The sequence below is a fragment of the Erinaceus europaeus genome, chromosome 3 (assembly GCF_950295315.1).
Source record: "Erinaceus europaeus chromosome 3, mEriEur2.1, whole genome shotgun sequence".
Lineage (NCBI taxonomy): Eukaryota > Metazoa > Chordata > Mammalia > Eulipotyphla > Erinaceidae > Erinaceus > Erinaceus europaeus.
The window spans coordinates 166745342-166772232 of NC_080164.1; the positions used below are offsets into that span (position 1 = coordinate 166745342).

Sequence of the window (26891 nt, forward strand, 5' to 3'; positions counted from 1 at the left end):
TGAGAGCATGTCTACACCAGGGAACAAACAGCCCAGTCCCCACTGGGTGACTCCACATCTACTATAGTTTGGTAAATGCAAACTTTGACAACTCTTAGGACTTTTCCATGAATCTCGATTACACACAACTGGAGGGAACCATTCCGTTTACCTAAGACGGGCTGAGCTGTCTGCAAAAAGGCAGAAGAATGCCAGAAAACGACCCTAGAAGGCAGATTGGAAACCCTGGAAATATTATGACGCTCCATTCTCCAGAGCTGACTAGCAATTTTCCTTCCATGTTCATTAAAAAGTACAGGTTATTTCTTTAACAAGCCAGAGAGAAAAAGTATATAATATATATGGGATCTGGGACAAAGAACCCAAGATCTTTCATCCCCCTTGGACACGCAATGGGATAAATGGTTTTCTACATCACACAGGAGGAGAATTTTAAGTGCTCTGGGTGTGCAGAAGTGGGACGGGGATGGCAGGGACATCTGTCAAGCAAAGCAGCCCTCAAATGCTTTCACGTGGCAGCTGCTGGATGAGAGAGGAGCAGAAGTGACCCTTTCTTAATAGCCGGCGCTTCTGGAATTGGGATCTCTGAACCAGCAGCAGCACCTGGGAGCTTGTTAGGGAGGCCAGTTCTCCTGCAGGGGAGACAGCTCCAATGGTTGTACCCCAGAGGAACATGTCTGAGGCCCCAGAGACCCCAGGTTCAATTCCTGACACTACTGGATGCCAGAACTGAGCCTGTGCTCTGGTGCCTGTTTCAGGAAAAATAAATACAGAAAAAGAATTTAAAAGACAGGCAGCTTCTCTGGGAGTCGGGCTGTAGCGCAGCGGGTTAAGCGCAGGTGGCGCAAAGCACAAGGGACCGGCATAAGGATCCCGGTTCGAACCCCAGCTCCCCACCTGCAGGCGAGTCGCTTCACAGGCGGTGAAGCAGGTCTGCAGGTGTCTGTCTTTCTCTCCTCCTCTCTCTCTGTCTTCCCCTCCTCTCTCCATTTCTCTCTGTCCTATCCAACAACGACAACAATAATAACTACAACAATAAAACAACAAGGGCAACAAAAGGGAATAAATAAATATTAAAAAAAAAAAAAAAAAAAAAGACAGGCAGCTTCTCAAGCCCCATCCAGGACCCCTGGAATCTTAACACATCCGGTGGGGCTGTCCAGCAGTGAACGTGTGTATTAGCATGCCATCCCAGTGCTCCACACTCTGCTGGAAGTTTGAGAACCACTGACATGGAGGATTTCTTATCTTATCTTGCAGAGTGGCCAAGAGCCTGACCCAGGACCATAGCTCTCTGGTGACCTAATAAAAAGACAGTTGACTCAGCTGCATAGCTGAGCATGGCCAGGCTTGTGCCCAGATGGCTGAGGGCAGAGTTGGGTACAAGGGATTCCCAGACTGGTCTAATGAACCCTGGGTATTCCAACCTCACCACCACCCCCTCTCTGCATCTGTTGGGACTTGACCAGCCAGGATGCTACCCCTCACAGGGAAAGGCCCGAGGCCGCCCAGAAGGTCGATCTATTCCTAGTGGCAATCTGTACTAACCCACCCGTGCCCAAGGGAAGCTTGTGCCAACTTTCCAGGGTGGGTCAACTACTTCTTTCGCGTAGCCACCGCAGGCCCAGGCAGTGGCCTGAGTTGGGAGTTCCAGCTGGCTTCCAGGGCGCCGGGTGGAGGAGCCTGGTCCCGCCTCCCCGCCGCCGCGCCCCTAGGCCTGGCCTGGGGTGGGCGGGCAGCCAGCCCCGAGGCCTAACAAACATGTGGCTGGTTTTTCCCTTTTTTCTCAAAGCTGTTTGTGCACTTCAAGAGCCTCGCCCCTTTCACTGGGGGCTTGAGTCCAACAACTGCACTGGTCTCATTCATTCTGGCCCCAAGTGGAAGTCGGGACTTGGGGATCAAAGCAAACCACACACCCGCTCCGGGCGCCCCAACCATGGACAACTCAAACAAAGAGCACAGCGGCGGGGAGGCACCGAACCCGGGGGAAACATCCAGAACGTGCCGCCAACCAGTTCACAGGGTGGGGCGCCACCCCCGCCTCCCCTCCCCCGCCCCCAATGTGCGGGTAGTGGGGAGACGGCCGCTCCCCAGAGGGTGGACAGGTGGAGTCGGCAGGGGTCAAAATCCAGCCAGAAGGACAGGGCGCCGTGCGCCACGACTCCAGGGGGCACCCGCACCCCACGCCCGGCGGGAATGACGCCCCATCAACCCCCCCAATCCAGACACCGAACAAAAACCCATTGCTCGGGCGGGAAGGCGGCGGCGCGGGGGGCGGGGGAGAAAGTGGGGGGGGTCTGAGAGAAAGGGAGGGAGCGCGCGGAGAGAGTGGGCGCAGGGCAGGAGAGGAAGTGGGCGCAGGGGAAGCTCGCCGGGGGCGGGAGGGCCGGGCAGAAAGGGGAAAGGGGCGGGCCGGGGCGGGGGGGGGGGCCGGCGCGGGCCGCCTGGGGGCTGGGGGGCGGGGGGTGGGACCCGGGGAAGCCGCGGCGGCGGCGGCGAGGGAGGGGACGAGCAGGGGACTAGGCTGGGAGGAGCCGGCGCGGCGGGGACTGCGGGGGCGGAGGGAACGGCGGCGGCGGCGGCAGGTCCGGGGCGGCAGGTGGCCCCGCGCGGCGGCCGGGCCGGCCGGGGGCGGGCGGGAAGGTGGCGCCTCGGGCGGGGGCCGCTCCTCGCACCAGGTGACCTGTTCCGGCCCGGATCCGGGTGGCCTGGCCATGCAGCGGCGCTGCGCGGGGTTCGCCTGGCCCCGGCGGCAGCAGCAGCAGCAGCCCCCGCCGCCCGCGCTTGGCCCCCGGGCCGCAGCCATGGCCCCCCCGAGCGTCGGAGCCCCTTCGGGTCTCGGCGGGCGCCCAGCCGGCGCGCTGCTGCTCCTCTGCTACCTGGTGAGCGCGGGGTCCGGTGGGGTCCCCCAGGGGCGCACGGGTGGGGGGCCGGGGACGCGCCGCTAGTTTCGCTCCCCGCACCTGGAGCGGGCTCCCCGGAATGCGCGGGGCGGACTTGCGGCGCTGCGCTCTCGCCCGTTCGGCTCCATCCCTCTCCCGCACAGACCGGCTCGGGTCTGCGGGGAGACCTCGCTTGCCTCCCCCTCCACACACCCCCTAGTCCACCTGGGAGCCCCCTGGTCCCCGCGTCCCCTCCCTCCCCGCCTGGCCGCGCTGGCCTCTCCAGCCCCCTCCCTTCCACCGCGCCCCGGGCGTCCCTCCCAGTCTGCGCCCCGCTCCCCGCCCTCCCAACTTCGCGCTCCTTTCTCTCTCTTTCTCCTTCTCTCTTTCTCCCCCCCCTCTCTCTCCATACCCCCCTCCCATGAGGCTCGCCCCAGCTCGCCAGATTTCCACCCTGTTCTCTCGGGTCGGGCCGCTGTCCGCCGACGCTGCCGGCCGAGTCCCGCGTTCCCGAGCGCGCCCCAACTCCTCCGTGGCCACTCCGGCCAAGTTGCGGGAGCCGGGAAGAAAGCTGGTTCTTTGGAGCACGCTCGCCGCCACACGGGGGACTTTAGCTGCGTCTCGAGACGCTGTGGTTCCCGGTGTATGCTGGCCCGGTGGCTCTCAGCGTGCAGTCCGCACACTTCTGGGCGGTCTGCTTTAGTCATCAACTCCATGGCGGTAACCTATTTTCCGAGACCGGTCGTTCAGCGCGCCAGAGTAATTGAGACTCGCGGAACAAGGTGGGAAAGTGGTCCTCAGTGTGTCTCCCCCCCCACCCCACACACACTCTTGGCTTGCTTTTCCTCCTGCTTTGAATTCCTCCCGCCACTCTCCCAGCAAGCCTTTTACGGAGAAGGGACACCCCTGGCGCCTAGCTCTACCTTTTGTTCCAGGATCCTGCAGAACTCTTGAGTTTTCTCGCCATATATTACTGTAAATAAATGAAATGGAAAATGCTGAATCATGAAACTGATGTCATAGGAAATTCACAGAATGCTATATAAAAAAAAATGAGCAGTGTCATTGTCCAGGATTCGTTTTTCATTTGAGGCATTAGCATTAGTGGGGTGGCTTTCTGCTTAGAGGGGGAAAAAAAAAGATTAAAAAAAAAACCTGCCTGGAAGCTGGAAGCCCTCTGGCAGGGCTTGGCATCCGATTCCAAAGAAATGTGCCACCCACTGGCCCAAGTTTCTTTTAATACTCTTTCCTTCTTGGATGCTTTATTTCTTGAAGCAGGAGGGTGTTTACAAAATAATAAAAAGCAAATTGTAATTCTGCTTTTGCATGTAACCTGTTGAGCAGTTCATCAGTCCTCTTATTTTACAATTAGCCAGCACCAGACTGGGTGCATGGATTTACTTTGCATTTCCACTGCAGGTTGCCAGTTAATGTGAATCACACACACGCGCGCGCGCACACACACACACACACACGCACGCACACACACACATTTTCACTCTAGAGTTATTATTATTGAATATTTATGCCACAGGATCACAGCACACAGGCTCATAAATAAAGCTGCCACAACAAATGACAGGGCTTCAGTTTAAACAGATGATTCCCGTCCACCAGGCGCTGGTGACCCACAGAGGCAGAAATGACAGAGTAGAGCAACGTGTGAAACATTGGTGAACAGGTGCTCTGCTGAGCTCCATGTAGGGATCCTGAGCCTGGTCTCTGCCATTTCTGGACAGTTGGAAGAACTCACAGAAGCAAGTGCAAAGGTGACAGGCCCATGTGGTGGTGGTGGTGGTGGTGGTGGTGCAGAAATAAGTAGAAAGTTCTGTATGAGTCGGGATGTTCTAGAAGACTGGTAATGGAGTGAAAAGAGGCCATGGGCACAGCAGAGTGACATGGTGCACGGCTGGTGCAGAGAAGATGGCAGGAGCCAGGGTCATGTGGGAAGGAACTAGAGCATGGAGGAAGGAGGACTGTCGTGGCCCACAGGATCAGAATGGCTCTGGAATGTCTCCCGGGGAGGGAAATGACAGAAGGAGAATTAGATTGTGAAGCGCAGGAGGCAGAAGTGACACTGGAGCGTGTTTATCCTAGAGGTGCCTGCTGGAAGGCTCCTGAACCTTAGGGAGGTTGCATGTGGAGACTGAGGGAATGCAAACACCTACAAGAAGCGGGAAAACATCAGACAGCAGAAAAAAGTTGCCTAATTGTGTCCCTTCTGCTCACCAGGGAAGGAATGCTTGGGGGTGGGGGGTGGGCCAGGTGGGGTGCGAACACTAGCAGTATTACTAGAAAGAGCTCAGGAGTATGAAGACACGGGAAGAAGAACGCTAGCCAATAATTCTCAAGTTTAAAAGCTAATCCTAGTGTGTGTTGTGCTGAGTCAGTTACAGGCATTATCCAGTATTCTTCTGAGTGATGATCAGGTGACAGAGGAGGAACTGCTGAGACCCCGACCCCCATTCCGAAGGGAAAACGGAGGCTCAGAGAGATAAAGTAGGTTGTATGTGTGTGTGTGTGTGTGTGTGTGTGGGGGGGGTGTCATGCAGGAAGTCCACGACTGAGACTCAAGTCCATTGACTTCCAGAGGTCCCATTCCTCGCCTTTCTTGGTCTAGGTAGCATGTTGCTTCCTTGATGCTGCCGTGCACAGCCCATTGCCCTCATGCATAGATGCATGCAGACCATTAGCAGAGCTATGCGATTAGCTGTTACTGTGCAACTAGCCAGGATGTGAGGTCATGTCTAAAGGCGCTTGTAGTACACAAAGCAGGAAGCATAGGCCACAGAATAGAAGCAGGATGTTGACGAGGAAAAGAAAAAAGAAAGAAAAGTTCAATGCAGTAAAACCAGGAAAACGTGTCTTCTGTGATTGGAGAGTCAAAGGGCTGCATCATCTGGGCCGGTGGGGGTCAGACGCTGGTAGGGTTGAGTGCTGGAGTTTGTATGATTGTGTGTCCAAGTATAGGGCTGAGAGAGAGGGAGAGGAAGAGGGAGAGAGAGGATACACACACACACACACACACACACACACACACACACACACTTAGAATGCATCCCCTGCCCAAACTGTCCAAGGCTCAAAGGCCAACCCTGCTTTATGCAACCCCTGCCTCCTGGCTTGGTCTCAAGGGCTGTAGGTTGGTTGAGTGCCTTGAAGCCCCTCCGCTCACAGGGAACTGCTTCCTGCAGCCAGAGTCTGGGGGCCCTGGAAGCTTCCTTCTCAGTCCTCTGGGACAGAGTCACCTTCAGTGGCAGCCCCAGCACAGGGTGGTGGCTGTAGCTAGGATACTGCCAAAGCATGAATAATTGCGACAAGGCCTGAAGGATAAGTCACGGAACGATGCCAAAGCAGATTTCTGAAAAGATGATCCCTGGTCCCAGCAGCTGCCAGAAAATTCAGAGGTCGTCAGAGGTCAAGAGAGAGACACAGCCTCCCCAGAGCAGGGCAAGGAGTGCTACAGCAAAAGGTGCCAGGAGTCGCTCCTGCTGAGGTCACAGGGTCAGTTGGTGCCGTTCTTGCTCTGCCCCAGCATCCTTTCCTTCCATCTTAACGCTGCTATTCCTGCAGAGTAGCCTAGGACAGCCCCCGTGTGTTCCAGCCCCATCTTTGACAATAGCATTTGTGGGAGGCAGCTGTGTCCAGGCGCTACTCTGGCCGGGAATATGCAGTTGTTTTGCTTCACAAGGGGTTACATCTCCCGGTGGCCTGTATGGATGGCAGTGGCAGAGCAAGACTCTTCAGCGTGAACGTGGGTGCTGGTTAGACATGCATTTAACTTTGGTTGTACACTGAAATAAGTGATCCGTGTATCTTAAACTTTTCTGTGTGTTTTTTTTTTTTTTGAAAAAAAAAACACCTCCCTTTATTGGATAGAGACAGTGGAATTGAGAGGGAAGGGAGAGGTAGAAAGAGAGAAAAAAGAAAAAAATAAGAGACATCTGCAGCATGGCTTCACCACTTGTGAAGCTTCCCCCCACCCCTGGGTCCTGGTGTACTGTAACATGTGCACTCTACTTGTTGCGCCACTGCCTCCCCCACCCAGTTATGTTCTTTACAGTGTAAGACCGAGAATTAAGAGAATGTATGCACACACTGTGTGTAGCACACACCTGGGAGGACATGACTGTCTTTATCCCTCAAGACAAGGTGTAGAGACTCAGGCACGCAGCCTGTGTGAGAGTGATTTTTGGATATCTGAAACAGAGCAACTTCAGTCACACACAGCTACCACATTCATCCAGGAGAGAGCTCTCGAGAACTTCCCAGGCAGGGTGATACTGACCTCTTGTCTCCTTTCTGTTCTTCTTAGTGACTGTGTTGGGATTATGCCTTGGCTGAAAGGAGGCTGGAGGAAAGGTCGAAGGGAAGAAACAGCAGAACCAGGAGGCTGGGTGATGGTGCACTTGGTTAAGCATATGTAATACCATGCGCAGGGCCCCTGCTCCCCACCTTCAGGAGGGACACTTCATGAGTGGTGAAGCAAGTACTGCAGGTGTCTCTGTCCCTCTCCTTCTCTATCTCCCCTTTAAAATTTCTCTGTCCTATCAAATAAAGAAAAAAGAGGCGGGGCGGGATAGGTTTTGTGTGGAAATGGCCACCAGTAGCATTGGATGCAGGCACCAAGCTCCAGCATTAATCCTGGTGACAATAATAAGAAAAGAAAAAGAAAGAAAGACAGGACCAGATAGTTGGCAGACAGATGGCTAGACTCATGGTGACGGTATATAACTTCCAGTGGACCCATTCTGTTGGCTCGTCTCATTCTCCTGAGAAAAGAACAGGGGTCACATGTCTCCAGCAGCCATGGAGTGATTACCAAGGCGCCCCTGCTATGGGGATTCTTACTGATCTCTCATCCTCCTCACCCAAGGGAGAGCTTAATGGAGTTGTGGGTTGGCTCTGTGTGATGTGTGTGTGGGAAAAAGATTCCGTCTCCCTCCCCAGACACGAGACACTTACTTGATGGAATTTTCTGGTCGGTCAATTTGGGTTTGACTTTTGTTGGTCCTGTTTTTTGGCAGTAGCTGCTTGACTTTGGGCAAGTTCTTCAAACCTCTCTGAACCCATCCCGTGTCCTAAGCTGTGACACTGGCGTGCATGGCCTCCCACCACAGTGCTGTGAGGATGAGGCTTGGAAGCAAGGAGAGGTTCTGTGAAGTTGTGTGTGAGAGTGTAAGAGTGGAAGTGAGGGGCTGGGGAGGTAGTATAGTGGTTTTGCACAAAAGACTTTCATGCCTGAGGCTCTACTCCAGAGTCCCAGGTTCTAGTTCCTGTACCACCATACACCAGAGCTGAATAGTGTCCTCGTTTAAAAAAAAAAAGAAAAAGAAAAAAAAAAAGAAAAGAAGTGAAAGGAGGTGAGGTGAGCCTGGAGCATTTATTCACCTGTAGTATATAGGTATATAGGGACCAAAGTTTGAGAGCTGGTTCCCACCTGTGTGGGGGGAAGCTTCATGAGTGGTGAAGCAGTACTGCAAGTGTCTCTCTCCCCCACTCCCCTCTCAATTTCTCTCTGTCTCTATTGAAAATAAGTAAGTTATAAAGAAAAACAAATGAGTGAGATGCAGGTGTGTCCACAACCATGGCAGTGCCTGGTACCCAGTTGACGCTGAGGGAAATCAAACCAAACCAGCTCTTGGCTGCCCTGGTAGGAGTTGACTGAGAAAGAAATAGTGAGTCACTGAGTATTAAAGGGCAGAGTGGGTCCAGCCCGCGAGGAGTGTTGCTGGTTCCTGAGAGGGAAGCCTCTGGTCCTCGCTCAGGTGTAGGAAGGCTTTTTGTGGGATTATTTCCCAGGGCACAGCCGGAGTTCTGCAGGACACAGTGACATCGTCGCCCCTTCTGCTTAATTGCACGCTTTGTTGACACAAACAGAACTCTTGATTTTCTCTAGTCAGCAGATTTTGGGGAAGCAGGCCTTTTAGGCCAATACAATTACCTTTTTCTGACCTATGGAAACTTTGAGTGTGCAGAAAAAAAAGGCCTTATGAGCCAAGGTCTTCTCAGATGACTGATGGGGCGGAATGGACCAGATGAGAGACATGTTCAATGATTGTTTGCATATCAGACAAACCCAGGGTATATGTGTAAGTGTAAACGAACTTCTCATTGGAGATATGGGTGATTTAAGATTTCCCTGATCTCTGAGCCTTCCTTACATAGCATGTGGATGTGCAGAGAAAAGAGCCAAGTTTTTTTTTGTTTGTTATTTGAATAGAGTTTCATCTCATTGATTTTTGTTTCAAGGAAGCAGATGCAGTCATCCTAAAAGGAACTTCAGGCACTCTGAATAGATTTCCCCCTTCTGAAGATACATAAATTCGTCTATTTCTTGATTCCCTGGCTGAATTGAATATATCGCGACCACACATCACCTGACCCTGCGCTTTCTTTTTCTTTCTCCCTCCTCTCCCTCCCTCCCTCCCTTCCTTCTTTCCTCCCTTCCTTCCTTCCTCCCTCCCTCCCTCCCTCCCTTCCTTCCTTCCTTCCTTCCTTCCTTCCTTCCTTCCTTCCTTTCTCTCTCTCCCTTTCTTTCTTTCTTAGAAACATTTGCCACCCCATACACAATTACACAGAGATGGGAAATCTGTGTTTTGTGAGGATTTGCATTCTTGTCAGATTTGACTTTGATCAGGCTTGACTTCCGGCAAAAGCAGGTGTTTGAGAGCTCAGGCATTGAGCCATTGTGCTCAGAGCTCGGCCACATCCAAGGTGGCCCATCTCTGTGGTTGTGCAAATGGCATCATTTGAGAGCACAGAAATGCCCCTTTCGCCCCACATGTTTCGCTTACAGCTGCCGGGCATTTGGACTTGGCTTTTAAGCCATTTTGTCCCCAAGACTAGTATAAATACATAAATACTTGATGCTCCTGCAGTCTGTTTTGTTTTTTAAATTTCTTTATTGGAGAATTAATGTTTTACATTCAGCAATAAATACAATAGTTTGTACATGCATAATATTTCTCAGGATTTTGTTTTGTTTTGTTTTTTTCTTCTTCTTGATCACATTAGCATGGATGAAAATCACCAGATGAACATGAGTGCAGTGGGGGGCTGGGGCAGTTTTAATATTCACGATGTCTTTTTGGTACAGGACGGTAGAAAGTTCTAGAATGGAGCATCATTGTCAGGAAGGACTCTGGGATACATTTCCCCCTTATGGGGAAGGTGTGCCACTCTCCCTGACCTCATAGTTACCCAGGTCTGTTGACTTCCTGCAAAATGCCAAAGGACAAGGACTCTTTGGAATGAGGTTAGTGAGCAGTCTGGGAGGTGGTGCAATGGATAAAGTGTTGGACTGTCTAGCCTGAGGTCCCAAGTTTGATCCCCAGCAGCACATGTATCAGAGTGATGCTCTGGTTCTCTTTCTCTTCTACCTTTCTCAATAATAAGTATATAAAATCTTTAAAAAAAAAAAAGGAAGTCGGGTGGTAGTTGGTTAAGCACACATGGCACAAAAAGCAAGGACCGGCGTAAGGATCCCGGTTAGAGCCCCCAGCTCCCCACCGGCAGGGGCGTCGCTTCACAAGTAGTGAAGCAGGTCTGCAGGTGTCTATCTTTCTCTCCCCCTCTGTCTTCCCTTCCTCTATCCATTTCTCTCTGTCCTAACAGCGACAACATCAACAACAACAGTAATAACTACAACAATGAAAAACAACAAGGGCAACTCAAGGGAAAATAGATATGAAAAATAAAAAGAAAGAAAGAAAGAAAAGGGGGGGGAAAAAGGAGTCTAATGACATTGAATGGGAAGTAGAGATATGGCGTCCCTCCCCCCCCAAAAAAAGAAAAAGAATGTGTGAGTGTCAGGAAAGAGTGATGGGGACCCTTGTTTGGAGCAAGTCTTTTTTTTGAGAGCGAGAGGGAAAGAGAGAGAGAGAGAAAGACACCTTCAGACCTGCTTCACTACTTGTGAAGCATCCCCTTGTAGCTGGGGAGCCAGGGCTCTGAACCGGGATCCTGTATGGGTCCTTGCGCTTAGTACTATGTGTGCTTAGCTGGGTGTGCCACCACCCAGCCCCCTGGAGCAAGTCTTGTCTCCCTGATGTTCCTTGAGGATTGTGGACAACTACCACTGCACCTGACAGAAGGGCTCACTCCTGGTACTTTATTTTAGTGAGAAAACCCTTGCCAGGTACCTGCTGTATTCAGGCTCAATTTTAGAAACTGGAGACATCACAATGAATAAGACGTGGACCCTGACCTCAAATTTTCTAAATGAAGGCGACGTTTGGGTAATTTTTAGCTTCTGTTAACGCAACTTGGCATGTGAAAATACCTAGGAAGGTTAGACACGTGTCATGCCTGTAGCTGAAACTCTTCAAGTTAATTGCTTTATTTTTTCCTGGCAGGAAACTGCTCATAACAACATACATGACTTGAGCCAGGAAATCAGCTTCAGCTTAATCAATATTTAGAGTGTGATGTGTAGCTAAGCGGTGTTGGTTTTGTACATAACAGAGGTGGCCAGGGCTCATGATGAAGCAGCTGGCTGTTGGGTTGAGTCCATCCTGCAAGGAGCAAACTTCCTGCATTGTGTAAGGGCCCAGAGTACCGGACACTTCTCCAACCTTCCTGGTAGATTTGCACTGTGCTCTGGACAGTGGTGTTTCTGGGGTCTTCTTAGCTACACGGTCCCACCTGTGTGTTTACTCAAACTTTCACTCCTGCTTCTCAGATATCCCAGCTCAGTTCATGAAATGATACCTCGCTGCTTAATTGGGTGCCAGCTTCTCTCCCTAGTTAGGGAGTTAGAATTTTATTAGGGAAAGCAACAGTAGCAAGATGTCGGCACCATTGCCAGGGACAGTTAAGTCAAGAACAAATCAGGCCCCACTGACAACACCTATAGGAAATGTGCCAATTGGGTGATTCATCTCCATTTTCCTATAGGATAATCCCATAACAAAGCTTGTCTTCTATCACTTTGTATTCTTTGAAATTCTATACAGAATAAAGACTTGATTTAAAAAAAAAAAAGAGGTGGGGGAGGGGCGTGCAGTGGCGCACCAGGTCAAGCACAGGTAGTTCGAAGCACAAGGACCAGGTTCTTCACCTGCAGGGAGGGGCTTGCTTCACAGGCGGTGAAGCAGGTCTGCAGGTGTCTTATCTTTCTTTTTGTCTCTTTCTCTATCTCCCCCTTCCCTCTCAATTTCTATCTGTCCTGTCAGATAAAAATGGAAAAAATTACCACCAAGAACAGTGGCTCCGAAATGTCAGCACCAAGCCCTAGCGATACCTCTGGAAGCAAAAGAAAAAAAAAAAAAAAGGAAAAAGAAAAGAAACCCAGCATTTGGTCAATTATGGTCCCATAGTCCATAGTTCAGCTTACCACCTGCCTTATTATAGTCACTGTGAGGTGTTTTTGTTTTTTTTTTTCCACCAGAGCACTGCTCAGCTCTGGTTTATGGTGGCCCTTGGGATTGAACCTAACACCTTTACTGCCTCAGGCATGAAAATCTTTCTTGTATAACCATTGTGCTATCTCCCAGCCTAATAGCCTGAGTTTTTTTTTAAACCCCCCCACACTTTTTTTTCACCCCCTTTTTCCAGTTTGTCTCTCCCTGGTTTGTCTTTACCTCTGTGAGTGGTGTCTATTCGTCTGTCTCTTTGTCTCCCTTTTGCCTGTCTGTCAATTCTCTGTTCTTAGATCGCACACATGGGTGAAATCGTCCAGCGCTTGTCTTTTTCCGTCTGACTCCTTTCGCTTCGCACAGGCTCCCTGAGTGCCTTCCATTTTACTGAGGATGAGGCTATTTCATCTTTTTATAGCTGGAGAGTATTCTTTGGTAGAAATGTGTAGTGTCTTCTTTATCCAAACACACAGCGTTAGGCACTTTGCTGACTGCCATAGTTTAGCTATTGTAAGTGGCACTGTGGTAATAAATAATAAGGGTAGGTGTAACTTTAGCTGTGAACATTTTTGTATTCTTCAGAAAGCTACCCAAAAGTGAGATTGCTCAATTGCATGTGTCTTTTTAATTTTATTTTTCTCTTCCCAGAGCACTGCTCAGCTCTGGCTTTATAGTGATGCTGGGGATTGACCCTATGAGATCAGAACCTCAGGCATGAATGTTTGCGTAACCATTAATGTTATCTTTGTAGCCTTCATTAGCTTCTTGAAGAAACTCCATACTGTTTTCCAAAATGACTGTACCAAAAACAGTAGCAGTCACCTACTTTGTCTGGTTTCTGCGGATCTGGGGCCTCTCGTGCATTCGTGAATTAATTCACTGCTTTGGGACACTTGTTCATTTAAGTAGAGAGACACAGAAAGGGAGAGATACCACAGCACCAGACGTCCTCTAGTGCCATAGAGACTTGAACCTGACAAGGCACTCACCCTACCTGGAGAGTTCAGAGTCTGGCTCGGTCGCCTGTTTATGTAAAGGCAGTTGTACTGGCCCATGGCCATGCCTGTCCTCTGATGTGCTGCCGATGTCCGCCCTCTGGCGACCCCAGCAACCTGGAGTAGTTACACTGGACACCTAAGTGACCTAAAACCCTAATATATTTCTAGCTGGCCCTTTTTTACAGGAAAGTGTGCTGACCTCGAATCTGTTCAGAATGGTGTCATCCAGTAGAAATATGAGGTGAGCCAGGAATATAATTTCTCTTCTTTCTTTTAAAAAAAATTTAAAAAAACGATTCCTTTTTTGTTGCCCTTGTTGTTTTATTGTTGTAGTTATTATTGATGTTGTTTTTGTTGCTGGATAGGACAGAGAGAAATGGAGAGAGGAAAGGAAGACAGAGAGAGGGAGAGAAAGACAGACACTTGCAGACCTGCTTCACCACCTGTGAAGCGACTCCCCTGCAGGTGGGGAGCCGGGGGCTCAAACCTTGATCCTTCTGCCAGTCCTTGCGCTTCGCACCACGTGCGCTTAACCTGCTGCGTTACCGCCCGACTCCCCTTTTCTTTCTTTCTTTTTTTAATCCCCAGGATTATCACAGGGACTTGGTGCCTGCAAGACTCCACTGCTCCCAGCGGCCTTTTATTACCCCCCTTTCTTTTTGTTAGAGGGTGAGAGTCAGGGGGAGAGAAAGAGAGAAGAGATGCCTGCAGCACTGCTCCGCTGCTTATGAAGCTCCCACTTCTGCAGTTGGGGACCGGGAGTGGTTGGAGGGAGGCTTGAACCTAGGTGCTCACACATGGTCACGGGTATACTCTACTGACTGAACCTTCACCTGGCCCCTTGAGTGTGATTTTAAATTTCCAGCAGAGAGAGGTGAGGTAAATGTGAGTCATCCAGTTGGTTTAACTGCAGGCCAAGACGCAATCATTGTGATCTTACATTAATGAGAATTTTACAGCCAGTTTTTTTTTGTTGTTATTGGATAGAGAGAGAGAAATTAAGAGAGAAGGGGGAGATAGAGAGGAAGAGAGACAGAGAGACACCTGCAGACCTGCTTCACCGCCTGTGAGGTAACTCCCCTGCAGTTGGGGAGCCGGGGGCTTGAACTGGGATCCTTACACGGGGCCTTGTGCTTTGTGCCATGTGCGCTTAACCCGCTGCACTACCGCCCGACTCCCCACAGCCAGTTTTTATATTAGGTTTTTGAAACGTGGTCTGTATTTTACACTTAGAGCACGCCTTTTGTGCCCAGACTTCGTGACCTCTCTGGATTTTCTGTTCCTGCACTTGAGGCTTCAGAGCAGGTGCAAAGGGGGATCATCTTTACTTGGATAGATGGAAATTTCCTTTGAAGTGGAAGTTTGAGGGAAGGCTCTGGAGAGGGTACACAGCCCGGTGTCCGATACCACCGTCCTTCTCATCTGTCACCACTGATCCCAGAATTGCTGAGTCTCCGGTTAGGTTAGGGGACTTGAAGGGTCATTGGGCAGAAGTGAAACCACGCTCAGCACAACACTCTTGTTACGATGCAAAAACAGACAGTGGTTTCTTTATTTTTTATTTTTATTTTTAATTAAATTAAATTAATTTTTTGATTACCACCAGTGTTCTTTTGGGGGCATATTGTCTGCACAAAACCACTGTTTTTGGCAGTTTTTTTTTCTCCCTCCCTCCCTTCCTCCCTTCATTCCTTCCTTCTGTCTTTCCTCTTTCTCTCTCCCTCCCTCTAGCCCTCTCTCTCTCTCTCTCTCTCTCCCTTTTACATAGGATAGAGAGACATTGAGAAGGAAGAGGGGGGAGATAGAGAAAGAGAATGAGACGCACCCTGAGCACTGCTTCACTGCCCGTGAAGCTTCCCCGCTGCAGACCAGCAGCGTGGTTGGGAGGTGGGTGCTGTCTCATGGTACTGTGTGTGCTCTACTTCATGTTCCACTGCCCGGCCCCTAGGTGCATCTTCAGCTGTGAGAAGTGATGTGACACTTGCTAACTGTACCTCGCAGTGGAGTCAGATAACCTTTCCCCTTCAGCTTTCTGTTTAAAAGAGGTTTTCAGTGGTGTTCTTAGCATCAGCATTAGACATGTGAAAAACAAACAAACAAACTGGAGTTGGTAGAGAGGGTCTGGGTAGGTTTTATTTTTTAAAATGCTTATTCAAGGGAGTCGGGCCGGGCGGTAGTGCAGTGGGTTAAGCACATGTGGCGCAAAGCTCAAGGACTGGCTTAAGGATCCCGGTTCGAGCCCCTGGCTCCCCACCTGCAGGGGAGTCGCTTCACAGGCGGTGAAGCAGGTCCGCAGGTGTCTGTCTTTCTCTCCCCACCTCTGTCTTCCCCTCCTCTCTCCATTTCTCTCTGTCCTATCTAATGACAATGACATCAATAACAACAACAATAATAGCTACAACAATAAAACAACAAGGGTGACAATAGGAAATAAATTGATAAATATTTAAAAAATGCTTATTCATTTATTTATTTATTTAGAGATTAAGGGACAGAGAGAAAGAGAGACCAGAGTACTGCTCAGATCTGGCTTATGGTGGTGCTGGGGATTGACCCTGGAACCTCAGAGCCACAGGCATGAAAGTTTTTTGCAGAACCACTATACTGTCTCCCAACCCACTAGGTGGGTTCTTAAGGGACAGTACATGACAGGAACGAGGAAGAGGCTGGAGGCCAGCTTTGGAGAGCGGACACATGCAGAGTGACAGGTAGCTGACCACAGCAGAATCTGGACTCTGCTCCCTGTTGTTTCACTAAATAAACAAATGTCCCCTTGCCTGGACTTGAGCAAGCATAGCCTTGGGGACATTTGGAACCATTGCTGGCCCTCCCCAGCTTGTCCTGGCCCAGTTTACACAGAACAGCTTTCTGTTAGGGGTGGGGTGGGGGCTCCATCTGTGATTAAGCCCTGCTTCTGGCCAGATGTGGGGTGGCATATTGCTGCTCATCCAAAAGCAGAATTATGCCTAGAGTTCGCAGGCTATTTATTAATGTATTTAGTTATTTCATCTTTGGACCTTCACTTCTCTGGACTGACTTTTAGATAGATAGAGAGAGACATAAGGAGAGGGAGAGATGGAGGGTAAGGGTGAGGGAGGTAGAGGGAAGGAGAGGGAGAGGGAGAGAGAGAGAGAGAGAGAGAGAGAGAGAGAGGAAAAGAGACTCCACAGCACTGAAACTTCCTCCAGTGCCATAGGGACAGGGCTCGAACCTGGGCCACACCCATGGCAAAGCAGTGCACTGCCCAGGTGAGCTGTCTTGTGGCCTCCACATCACCTCTTTGTCCGGTGGTTGATGTGCTCTGGGGTGGAGACAGGGGCGTGCGGGAGAAGGAGCAGCTGAGCCCCGCTGGGCAGGACAGGGTCGCTGTGGGTGTGGTGGAGCCCCCTCGCCATCTCCATTTCCTCATGCAGAAGTCGGGATAGGCTTGTTGTCTCCAAGGGCCCGTCCACTCTGCCGTCCCTGCAGCTAACTCTAAGATGGTTTGATGCTTGGTTCTCACCGCCCTGTCAGTTGGGAGTGGGGAAGAGAACATAAAACCAGTCTGGGGCTGTGGGGGTGGACAGTCTGGTGTTACCCCACTTTCTACATAGTTCTGCCCGTGACTAATCCAACACAACGGCTAACCCTTCTTCTGACACTTGGCTAAGCTTCATTTTTTGTTTCTATGGTCTGTTTTTTTTTTTTTATCCCTGCTATTTATTTATTTATTCTCCCCTTTTTGCTATTTCTTTCTTTCTTTATTTAGAGAGAGAAACACTGGAGCAGTGTTCAGCTCTGGTTTATGGTGGTGCCAGGGATTGAACCTGGGACCTCAGAGCCTCAGACATGAAAGCCTTACAGAACCATTATGCTATCTCCCCAGACCCCCCCACCCCTTTTTTAAGAAAGGCCTTGGCACTAAACTCCCTTCCATGCAGTAGAGAGTGGCCAGAAGCTGAGTCTCACACATGGCAAAGTAACACACTCTCCAAGTGCGCTATTTCACAAACCCTGTATCCGCTTTAAAAAACATTCCTGTAGCGTACAGTTCAAAGGATAAAGATGCCCAGTGTTGCACTCTCGCATTCTGTCTTCTCTGCATTTAACCGATGCTCTGTATACTCACTCTGTGAGTGTGCTTGTATTTTCCCCTTAAAAGCAAAAAAACCAGGCAGGAAGGTGATTCAGCGATCAAAGAACAGCAGTTTGCGTGTGTGATGGAACTGTCCTCTCATCTTTCCTATTGCATAAAATAGCAAAATGAATCTAAAAACAAACAAACAAACAAACAAAACCAAGCAAAATGGGAGTTGGGCGGTAGGGCAGCAGGTTAAGCGCATGTGACACAAAGCGCAAGGACCGGCGTAAGGATCCCGGTTCGAGCCCCTGGCTCCCCACCTGCAGGGGAGTCGCTTCACAGGCGGTGAAGCAGGTCTGCAGGTGTCTCTTTCTCTTCCCTCTCTGTCTTCCCCTCCTCTCTCCATTTCTCTCTGTCCTAGCTAACAACAATAGCAATACAACAATAATAATAACGATGAACAACAAGGACAACAAAAGGGAATAAATAAATATTTAAAAAAACTAAGAAAACAAAACCTAAGCCAGTCATAATTCCAAGTCTAGCTTTAGAAAGCAGACAGGGCTGGCAGATCTCAGTTGGTAGAGTGTACATTTTGCCGCACTGGAGGACATGGGGTCAAGCCCCCAGCACCATTGTGGAAGCTTCTGCTGCTGTGCTGTCTCTCTTCTGCTTCTCTTTCTTTATCTCTCCCTCTGTCTCTTCCTCTCTCCCTCCTACCCCTTCTCTGTTTAAAATTTAAAGAGGAGGAGAAGGAGTTTATTGGGAATGGCAGAGTCACAAAGGAGCAAATTCCTGGCAGGCAAAAATGGACACATAAACCAAATGCAAAACAACCTTGGGGCCCAGAGACAGCTTGCCCAGTAGAGCACACACCTTCCTGAGAGACAGCTTGCCCAGTAGAGCACACACCTTCCTGAGAGACAGCTTGCCCAGTAGAGCACACGCCTTCCTGAGAGACAGCTTGCCCAGTAGAGCACACACCTTCCTGAGAGACAGCTTGCCCAGTAGAGCACACACCTTCCTGAGAGACAGCTTGCCCAGTAGAGCACACGCCTTCCTGAGAGACAGCTTGCCCAGTAGAGCACACCTTCCTGAGAGACAGCTTGCCCAGTAGAGCACACACCTTCCTGAGAGACAGCTTGCCCAGTAGAGCACACACCTTCCTGAGCCCCAGCAGCACATGGGAATGTCATTGGCCTTACGTAGGGGAGCTCCCTAGGTAGTGGAGCATGGGTGCAGTGCCTCTCCCCGCCCCCCCCCTGACTAAAAAAGTGAAAATACTGCCTTGAGGAGGCTGTTCCAGGTTGCATAACATATAAGCAAGGTGCTGGGTTCATTCTCTGACACTGCATTAAAAAAAATGCTAAAACTCTTCAAATAAATAAATGAAAAATGAAAGCGAAAGAGAACCAAATTCTGGAGTCAACTCATTATCTGTAAGTGAAAATCTTCCACGTTCTAATATCTGTTCAGTGCTCCCCATGAGAATATATGTTATGATTGACTTACTTAACAAGCATGCGCTTTCTCTCCTCCCCTCCCCTTCTCTCTCCCCCTCCCCGCTTTTTAGAGATTCGTGAAAGAAACCGTGGCAAAGCTTTGTCATGTGTGGTGCTGAGGATCGAACTCAGGGGCTCACGCACAAGGAATGTACTCTACCCACCGAACCGCTTCCCCAGCCACTAACTGACCTTTTCTTGGTGGCCATTTTGGTTTTTCGTCTCTTGCTGTCATGCCCAGAGCTACAGCGACAAGCTGCCTTGACAGTGTTGTGTAGAATCTGAGCTTGTTTGTAGGGTAAGATCCCAGAAGAGGAATTCCTGGACCAGGAAGTGGATGCGTTCCCACTTCTGCTGGCTGCTGTCTGGTTGCCACCCACAAAGCTTTCTCCCACCAAGTACCGGAGGGGGAGGGCGTGCTTTCTTATGCCTGGCCGGTGCAGTGTGTTAACTGGACCGTTTGGATCTCTGCGAATCTCATGGACTAAAAACCAGTGCCTCCCTCCTTTACTGTGAGGGAGAATTTATTTATCAATGAACTATGTCATTGGCTTATTGTTTTTTTTTTCTTTATTGGCAACCTCCTTTCTCCCCCCCCCCCAACCCTCTCTTACAAATCATTTTATGGGACGGGGGTTAGTGGTTTACAGTGCTGAGCACACGTGTAGTTTCTCATCTTCCTGTGGAAGTTCTCTGCAGAAGCCTCTCACTTCCAACTTATGGCCCTTTCCATCACTATGGACTAGCACCTCAACCCTCTGTCCACTCCTTCCCTTCCATTCTTCCCCAGAGTCATTTTTGTTGCAATATACCACACCCAGTTACCATTTCACTTTGTTTTATCCTTCTTTCCTTGTTTCATAAGTTCTACCTGTGAGTCAGATCATCTTGTATTCACTCTTTTCTTATTTCACTTGTTTGACGTAACATGACTCCTTCAAGTTCCATCCAAAAAAAGTCAGAGAAGATGACTATTTTTGCCTCCAGAGTTATCACTGGGACTAGGTGCCTACACTATGAATCAGCTGCTCCTGGAGGCCATTTTCCCCATTTTGTTGCCCTTGTTGTTATTGCTGTTGGATAGGACAGAGAAATTGAGAGAGAAGGGGAAGACAGAGAGGGGAGGGAGAGATAGGTACCTACAGGCTTACTTCACCGCTTTTGAAGCGACCCCCCTGCAGGTGGGGAGCTGGGGGCTCGATGCCGGTCCTTGTGCTTTGCGCCACGTGCGCTTAGCCCACTGCGCTACCGCCTGCTCCCTGACTACCACTCCCTCGTGTGTATATACCACAACTGTCTGTCTTTGGCCATTCATCTATCTTTGGGCATCTGGGTTGTTTCTGCGTTTGAGCTATTACAAATTGTGCTGCTGTAAACATAGGTGAGCACAGATCTCTTTGCATAGGTGTTTTTGCTTCTTTTGGATAAATTCTCAGGAGAGAAATTTCTGGGTCAGAGGGTAGGTCTGTTTCTAGTGTTCTCAGAAATCTCCAAACTGTTTTCCACAGGGGTTGGACCAATTTACATTCCCCCTGGCAGTGTGTAAGAATCCTTTTTTTTTTTTTCCACATTCTCGCTAACAGTTGTGTTTCAGTCCTTTCTTATGTTTGACACTCTTACAGGTAGAAAGTGGTATACCTCCTTGTTGTCTTCATTGTGATTTCTGTGAGAATCCGTGACTTTGAGCATGTTCTCATATAGCTCTTCTTTGGTGAAGACTGTTCATATCCTCCCATTTTTAGTTTTGTTTTTTTTTTAATTGCTCAGTCTAGTGAGTTATTTATGCATTTTGGTTATTAGCCATTTATCCGATATAGGGTATGTAAAGATCTCCCACTCTGTAGGATGTCTTCCTGTTTTGGTGATGGTTCCCTTTGAGCATATATATACTTTATAAAAAAATGGGGGGCAGGTTTTTGAAATAGCTTACTAGGATAGTGTGCTGGCTTGACATGTGCTTGACGCAGGCCCAAGCCTGGCCCCTTCACTGAAAGAAGCGTTGATGCTATGGTCCCTTTCACTCTCTCTCTGCCTCTCTGCATTCTCTCTCTTATTATTGTTATTTTTTAATGTCTTATTCACCGCTCTCAATGATTTTTTTTTTTTTGGCTGGGGCTCAGTGCCTGCACTATAAATCCACTGCTCCTGGAGGATATTTTTCCAGTTTTGTTGCCCTCGATGTTATTGTTGTCATTGCTGTTGTTGTTGGATAGGACAGAGGAAAAATTGAGAAAGGAGGGGAAGACAGAGAGGGGGAGAGATAGACACCTGCAGAGCTGCTTCAGTGCTTATGAAGCAACCACCCTGCAGGTAGGAAGCTGGGGGCTCAAACTGGGATCCTTAGGCTGGTCCTTGCGCTTCTCACCATGTGTGCTCAACCTGCAGTGCTACCTCCCGGCCCTATCTTCTTTTTTTTTTTTTTTAATTTTTAAAAAATATTGTATTAACATGAGAGAGGTGGAAGGGGGAGGGAGAATGAGTGTCACTTTGGCATATGTGCTCCTGTGTATTGAACTTGAGATTTCATGCTTTTAAGTTCGAACGTCTAGCCAGGCTACCACCTCCTAGGCTGCAGTCAGCCTAGTTTCTAGTGGGGGTTCTCAGTGGTTTTATTTATTTATTTTTAAATCTTTTAAAGAATATGTATTTATTTATTCCCTTTTGTTGCCCTTGTTGTTTTATTGTTGTAGTTATTGTTGTTGTTATTGATGTCGTTGTTGTTGGATAGGACAGAGAGAAATGGAGAGAGGAGGGGAAGACAGAGAGGGGGAGAGAAAGATAGACACCTGAAAACCTGCTTCACTGCCTGTGAAGTGACTCCCCTGTAGGTGGGGAGCCGGGGGCTCGAACCGGGATCCTTAAGCCGGTCCTTGCACTTTGCTCCATGTGCGCTTATCCCACTGTGCTACCCACCCAACTCCCATCTCAATGCTTTTAAAGTAGAGACACCTTTCCAGATGATAGACTCTCCTTCTTTGCCTCTTGGCCGCCAGGAAAGGTGGGTCCACAGCCCTCAGGCCCTCCTGAGTCTGGGCCTGCCTTTCTCCTCATTCTCACCCCCACGGCCTCAGGTCTCCAAATATACCTGCACTTCCTGCCTTTCTGACTGCTGTGGACACTGTCCAGACCAACAGCAATATCCCCGCCTTGGACTCACCTGGCCTAAAGAAACTCTCTCTGTGCCACTGGGCCCAGCTGACACATCCTTCCTCCCCTCCTTAAAGCCTACCCCCAGATGCCCCAGCCCCATGGGCTCCAGTTTCTGGTTTTCCTGGAGCTCTGAGCCCCTCTGCTCAGTGTCACCATTATTTGTCAACATTCTTATACCTGACTTCTGGTCTCACCTGCCTTTCTACAGCCCTAAGCTCAAACTGAATGAAAGAGATTCTTGTTCCTGCCATTTCTGAACAAGATTCCAGTGTCCAGTGGCCTATTTTTTTAAAATCATGGTTAAAATTACTCGTAACCTTAAGTTTACTATTTAGAACCACTTCGATGCACAACTTGGTGGATTTAGGCTGTTCACAGTGTGGTACACTACTGCGACCATCTACCTCCTGAACCTTGTCATCATCCTCTGCTGAAACCCCTCTATAAACAACTCCTCATGCCCCTCTCTACTTGACCCCAGGCAGCCACCATCCCAGGAATCTGACAACACAAGGTCCCTCACAGAAGTGAGACACGGCCGTGTTTATTCTCTTATGGCTGACTTCTTTCACTTAAACAGAACCTTCCTCAGAGTACAACCATGGTGCAACCCGTGTAAGAATTTCCTTCCTTGTTATGGGAGGGTGGTACATATGACAGTGCACACATCACAGTGAGCAAGGCCCTGGGTTCAGGTCTCCAGGCCCCACATGCTTCATGATTGGTGAAGCGGGGCTTTAGGTGTCTCTCTCTCTCTTTCTTTCTATTTTTTTTTTTGATAGGACAGAGAGAAATCAAGAGAAGGGGAGAGAAAGATAAGACCCCTGCAGACCTGCTTCACAGCCTGTGAAGTGACCCCCCCCAAGGTAGAGAACGGGGGGTGGGGTGGGTGGCGAACCCTGATCCTTAACGCAGGTCCTTGCACTTCACGCCGTGTGTGCTTAACCCGCTGTGCTACCGCCAAACTCCCCCTCCTCTCTCAGGCTCCATTTATTATTTGTGTCTTCCTCTTTCCTCTCAATTTATGTTTGTAGCTACCAAATAAATAAATAAATGAATAAATAAATAAATAGTCCGTTTTGTACGGACACCATGTTTTCTTCATTCCTCCTGCAGTGGGTAGCCGGCTTGTCCGATCCTTTAGCTGTTGTGAATTGTACCACTGGGAGCCTGGCGTTAGGTCTGTGGGGGTAGCTCTCCCCACCCCTCCTGTCACCTCTTTGAGGGCATTGGCCCAGCTGTGGAATTGCCGGAGCAGGTTTATTGTGTGATTTGCTCAGTTCCTACTGCACCACCTTCCTTAGCGGCAGCGGATAAAGGTTCCAGTTACCCCACATCTTTTCCAACGATAGTTCTCTTCTGTCTTATATCCCCCCCAGTGATATAATCACACTGACAGGCATGAATTGGCCCCGAGTCACCTTCATGCTGTCCTGCTCCTAATACCTGAATCTCAAAGTCTTATGCAGCAGGGCTTTCAGCAACCGTGCGCTGGGGTCTTGTGCTCACAGCTCTGCCTTGATTTCACCACCAGCCTTCTCAGGTTTCTTCTAGAAGAAATCTAAATAACCCCCATCTGAAAGAGCTTAGATGTCTCCTGGCACATGCAGCAACGTCCGTGGAGCAGGAATCTGTCAGCACAGCCTGCGGTCCAGCCCGCCTGAGTGTGATTTGCAGCAATAAAAACCCTCCGCTGGCCCCCTCTGTCATGAGGGTTTGTCCTGGCTCAGAACTTTCCGGAGCACGAGGAACCAGGCTGGCATCGTTGTCTGTTTCCTCTTGGGTGCACTTTGCACTTGGGGCCCACCCTTTGTAGCTGTGTCTACAGCACTGGAAGTTGGGGCAATAGCAGGAAGCGGTGAGATACTGGGCTGGATGTGTATGTGTGCCTGCTCCATGCCCCTTCTTTTTCTTTCTCTCTCTCTCTCCCTCTCTCCCTCCCCCTCTTCTTCCCTTCCTCCCTCTCTCTCTATTGTGCTCAGAGGCTACTGCCAAGTTGGTTGGCCATGAGCTCCTCCCTTGGGAAGCCAGCTCTGAAAGGATGGCCAGGCAGTCCTGAAGCCACATTCTGATCAGCAGATGGTACTGGGTCCGGGGAGGGAGTTTAACACGGCCTAGTTTACATTAGTGTCCGAGGCATGTGTTACTTTCCCTCTAACTGTTCACTGGGGGTCTTTTCTCTTGCACATTTGTGGTTTTATGTAGATTATTATTTTTTAAGCATTTCTATTTTATTTTATTGAGAGGGAGATAGAAAGACACACACATGCACACGCACACACACACACACACACACACACCATTATTGAGAGGGAGATAGAAAGACACACACACACACACCATTATTGAGAGGGAGATAGAAAGACACACACACACGCACACACACACACACACACACACACACACACACACACGAGTATTGCTCAGCCCTGGCTTGTAGTGCTGGGGGTTGAACCTCGGGCTTTAGAGCCTCAGGTACGAAAGTCTTGGCATAATCATTAGGCTACCTTCCCAGCCCAGCTTTTTTTTTTTTATTACTATTATTATTTTATTTTTTAGTGATCCAAGTTTCTGTTAATATAGTGATCCCTCTCTCCATTTGTTATTGTGGCTAATAATAAATGTAAGATTACAGTGTATATAGCTCCACACCACACTAACCATCAAAGTTCTGTGTCCTCACAGCCTCACCTCCCAAAGATATCCACCATATTTCTCACGAAGCTGCAGAAACAGGTTGTTAATGACTTTTGAGCCAGGGATACAGCATAATAGTTCTGCAAGAGACTTTCATGCCTGAGGCTCTCAAGTCTCAGGTTCAGTCTCTAGCACCACCATAAGACAGAGTCAAGCAGAGCCTCTGGTCAAAAACCAACCAAACAAAATAATGATTTTTATTTCTCTCTCTCTGCTTTTCAGAATGTTGTCCCCTCCTTGGGCAGACAGACTTCTCTGACGACATCCGTGATGTCACAGCCTGAGCCGAGCAGGGCTTACAAAGACTTCATCTACTTCTCCGCCTTTGAGGGGAAGGTGCGTAATGTGTCGGAAGTCTCGGTAGAGTACCTGTGCTCGCAGCCCTGCGTCGTCAACCTGGAGGCTGTGGTCTCATCGGACTTCCGCAGCAGCATCCCCGTGTACAAGAAGCGCTGGAAGAACGAGAAGCACCTACACACTAGCAGGAGGCAGGTGGTCCACGTGAAGTTCCCCAGCATCATGGTCTACAGGGACGACTACTTCATCCGTCACTCCATCTCCGTGTCGGCCGTGGTCCTCCGGGCCTGGATCACGCACCGAGACAGCCACAGCGGCCGGGACGTGGACTTCAAGTGGGAGGAGAACCTGCTTCACGCCGTGGCCAAGAACTACACGCTGCTGAAGAGCGTCCCCCCCTTCCAGCGCCCCTTCAAAGACCACCAGGTGTGCCTGGAGTGGAACATGGATTACATCTGGAACCTTCGCGCCAAGCAGATTCCCCAGTGCCCGCTTGAGCACGGTAGGTCGGCTATGGCCGCCTTGCTCGGAACCTGATGTCTGTTTCCTGGACCATTCTGGATCATTCTAAGAGGATGGTGGGGCTGGCAGGGAGGAGACAAGGGAAAGGGAGGGACAGGGACACGCTGAGTCTGTATCTGGGGCCTTGGGGACAAGAAGGGAGGACAGTAAAAAGGTGAAAGGCGAATCCAGATCTGGGCAGACAAGACTATAGCCACATGGGAGAGAGGGACAGAGCTTATGAAGGGATGGGGGCATTGGGAGGGCCCAGTGCCACCAACATCAGAATTGGGAAATGAGGGAGTCAGGCAGTAGCGCAGCGGGTTGAGCGCACATGGCGCAAAGCACAAGGACCAGCATCAGGATCCTGGTTTGAGCCCCCGGCTCCCCACCTGCAGGGGGGTCGCTTCACAGGCGCTGAAGCTGGTCTGTAGGTGTCTGTCTCTCCCTCTCTCTGTCTTCCCCTCCCCTCTCCATTTCTCTCTGTCCTATCCCAAAACAACAATAATAACTACAAAAATAATGAAAATAATTTTAAAAACTTTAAAAAAAACTTAAAAAAAAAAAGAATTGGGAAATGACTCCATCTGCTCTCCCCTCATATGTGTCAAGTGTTAGTATTTTGAACCAGAGTGTTTTGCCCTGGAGGAGGTGGGACCCAGAGCATGCTTAAAAAATTAATATATAAGGGGCTGGGTGGTGGTGCACCTCATTGAGCGTACATGTTACAGTGCACAAGGACCCAGGTTCGAGCCTCCAGTCCCCACATGCAGGGGGAAAGCTTTGTGAGTGGTGAAGCAGGTCTGCAGGTGTCTCTCTGTCTCTCTCTCTTTCTATCTCCCCATCCTTCACTCAATATCTGTTTGTCTCTATCCAATAAATAAATAAAGATAATAAAAAATTAATATATATATTAATTATATCTGTATATATGTATATATATAGTCTTTTAAATGACAGAAAAGGGAAGATAGAGATAGAAAGACCAGAGCACTGCTCAGCTCAGATGTATGGTAGTGCTGAGGAATGAACCTGGGATCTCGAGTCTCGGACATGAAAATCTTTTGCAGAATTATCTATTGTGCTGTCTCCCCAGCCCCAGGAGATGCTTTTATGTCAAGCAGGAAGTTGACCTCACACAGAAGTTTTCAGCCAGGCTGGCTTGGGTTCAAGTCTTGACTCTGCCACTTTCTGACTTTGTCAGCCTGGATTTCTTGGAGCCTTGATGTTCCTCTTTGGAAGATGGGGATAAGGAGCCCAGGCTGTGAGAACACCAGCTTGCATGCCTGAGGCCCTGGAGACCACAAGTTCAAGCCCTGAAAAAAGAGATGAGCAGTGTGTTGTGGTTCTTGATCTCTCTCCTCTCCCATTTCCTCCCCTCTCTTTCTCAGTAAATAAATCAGCCTTTTACAGTGGGGATACCAAATAACCCTGGCCTCTGGGCA

At 49.4% G+C, this 26891-nt stretch overlaps 1 protein-coding gene across 6 annotated transcripts in view; it reads left to right on the forward strand.

Moving 5' to 3' along the window:
• Positions 1-2513: 2513 nt before the first annotated feature.
• The window catches only part of SEL1L3 (SEL1L family member 3), a 158450-nt gene continuing 134072 nt past the window's right edge, over positions 2514-26891 (forward strand). For 3 of the 6 annotated variants that reach the window (XR_009549046.1, XM_060188255.1, XM_060188256.1), the window contains exons 1-2: positions 2514-2882; positions 24871-25447. Coding sequence is in view for 5 of the 6 variants with exons in the window: in XM_060188255.1 (XP_060044238.1) it covers positions 2715-2882; positions 24871-25447 (745 nt within the window). In the remaining variant the exon portion in view is untranslated. Of the gene's footprint in view, positions 2883-3308; positions 3665-24870; positions 25448-26891 lie in introns of all 6 variants that reach the window. The other 3 variants (XM_060188257.1, XM_060188258.1, XM_007521406.3) reach the window with 3 other exon arrangements.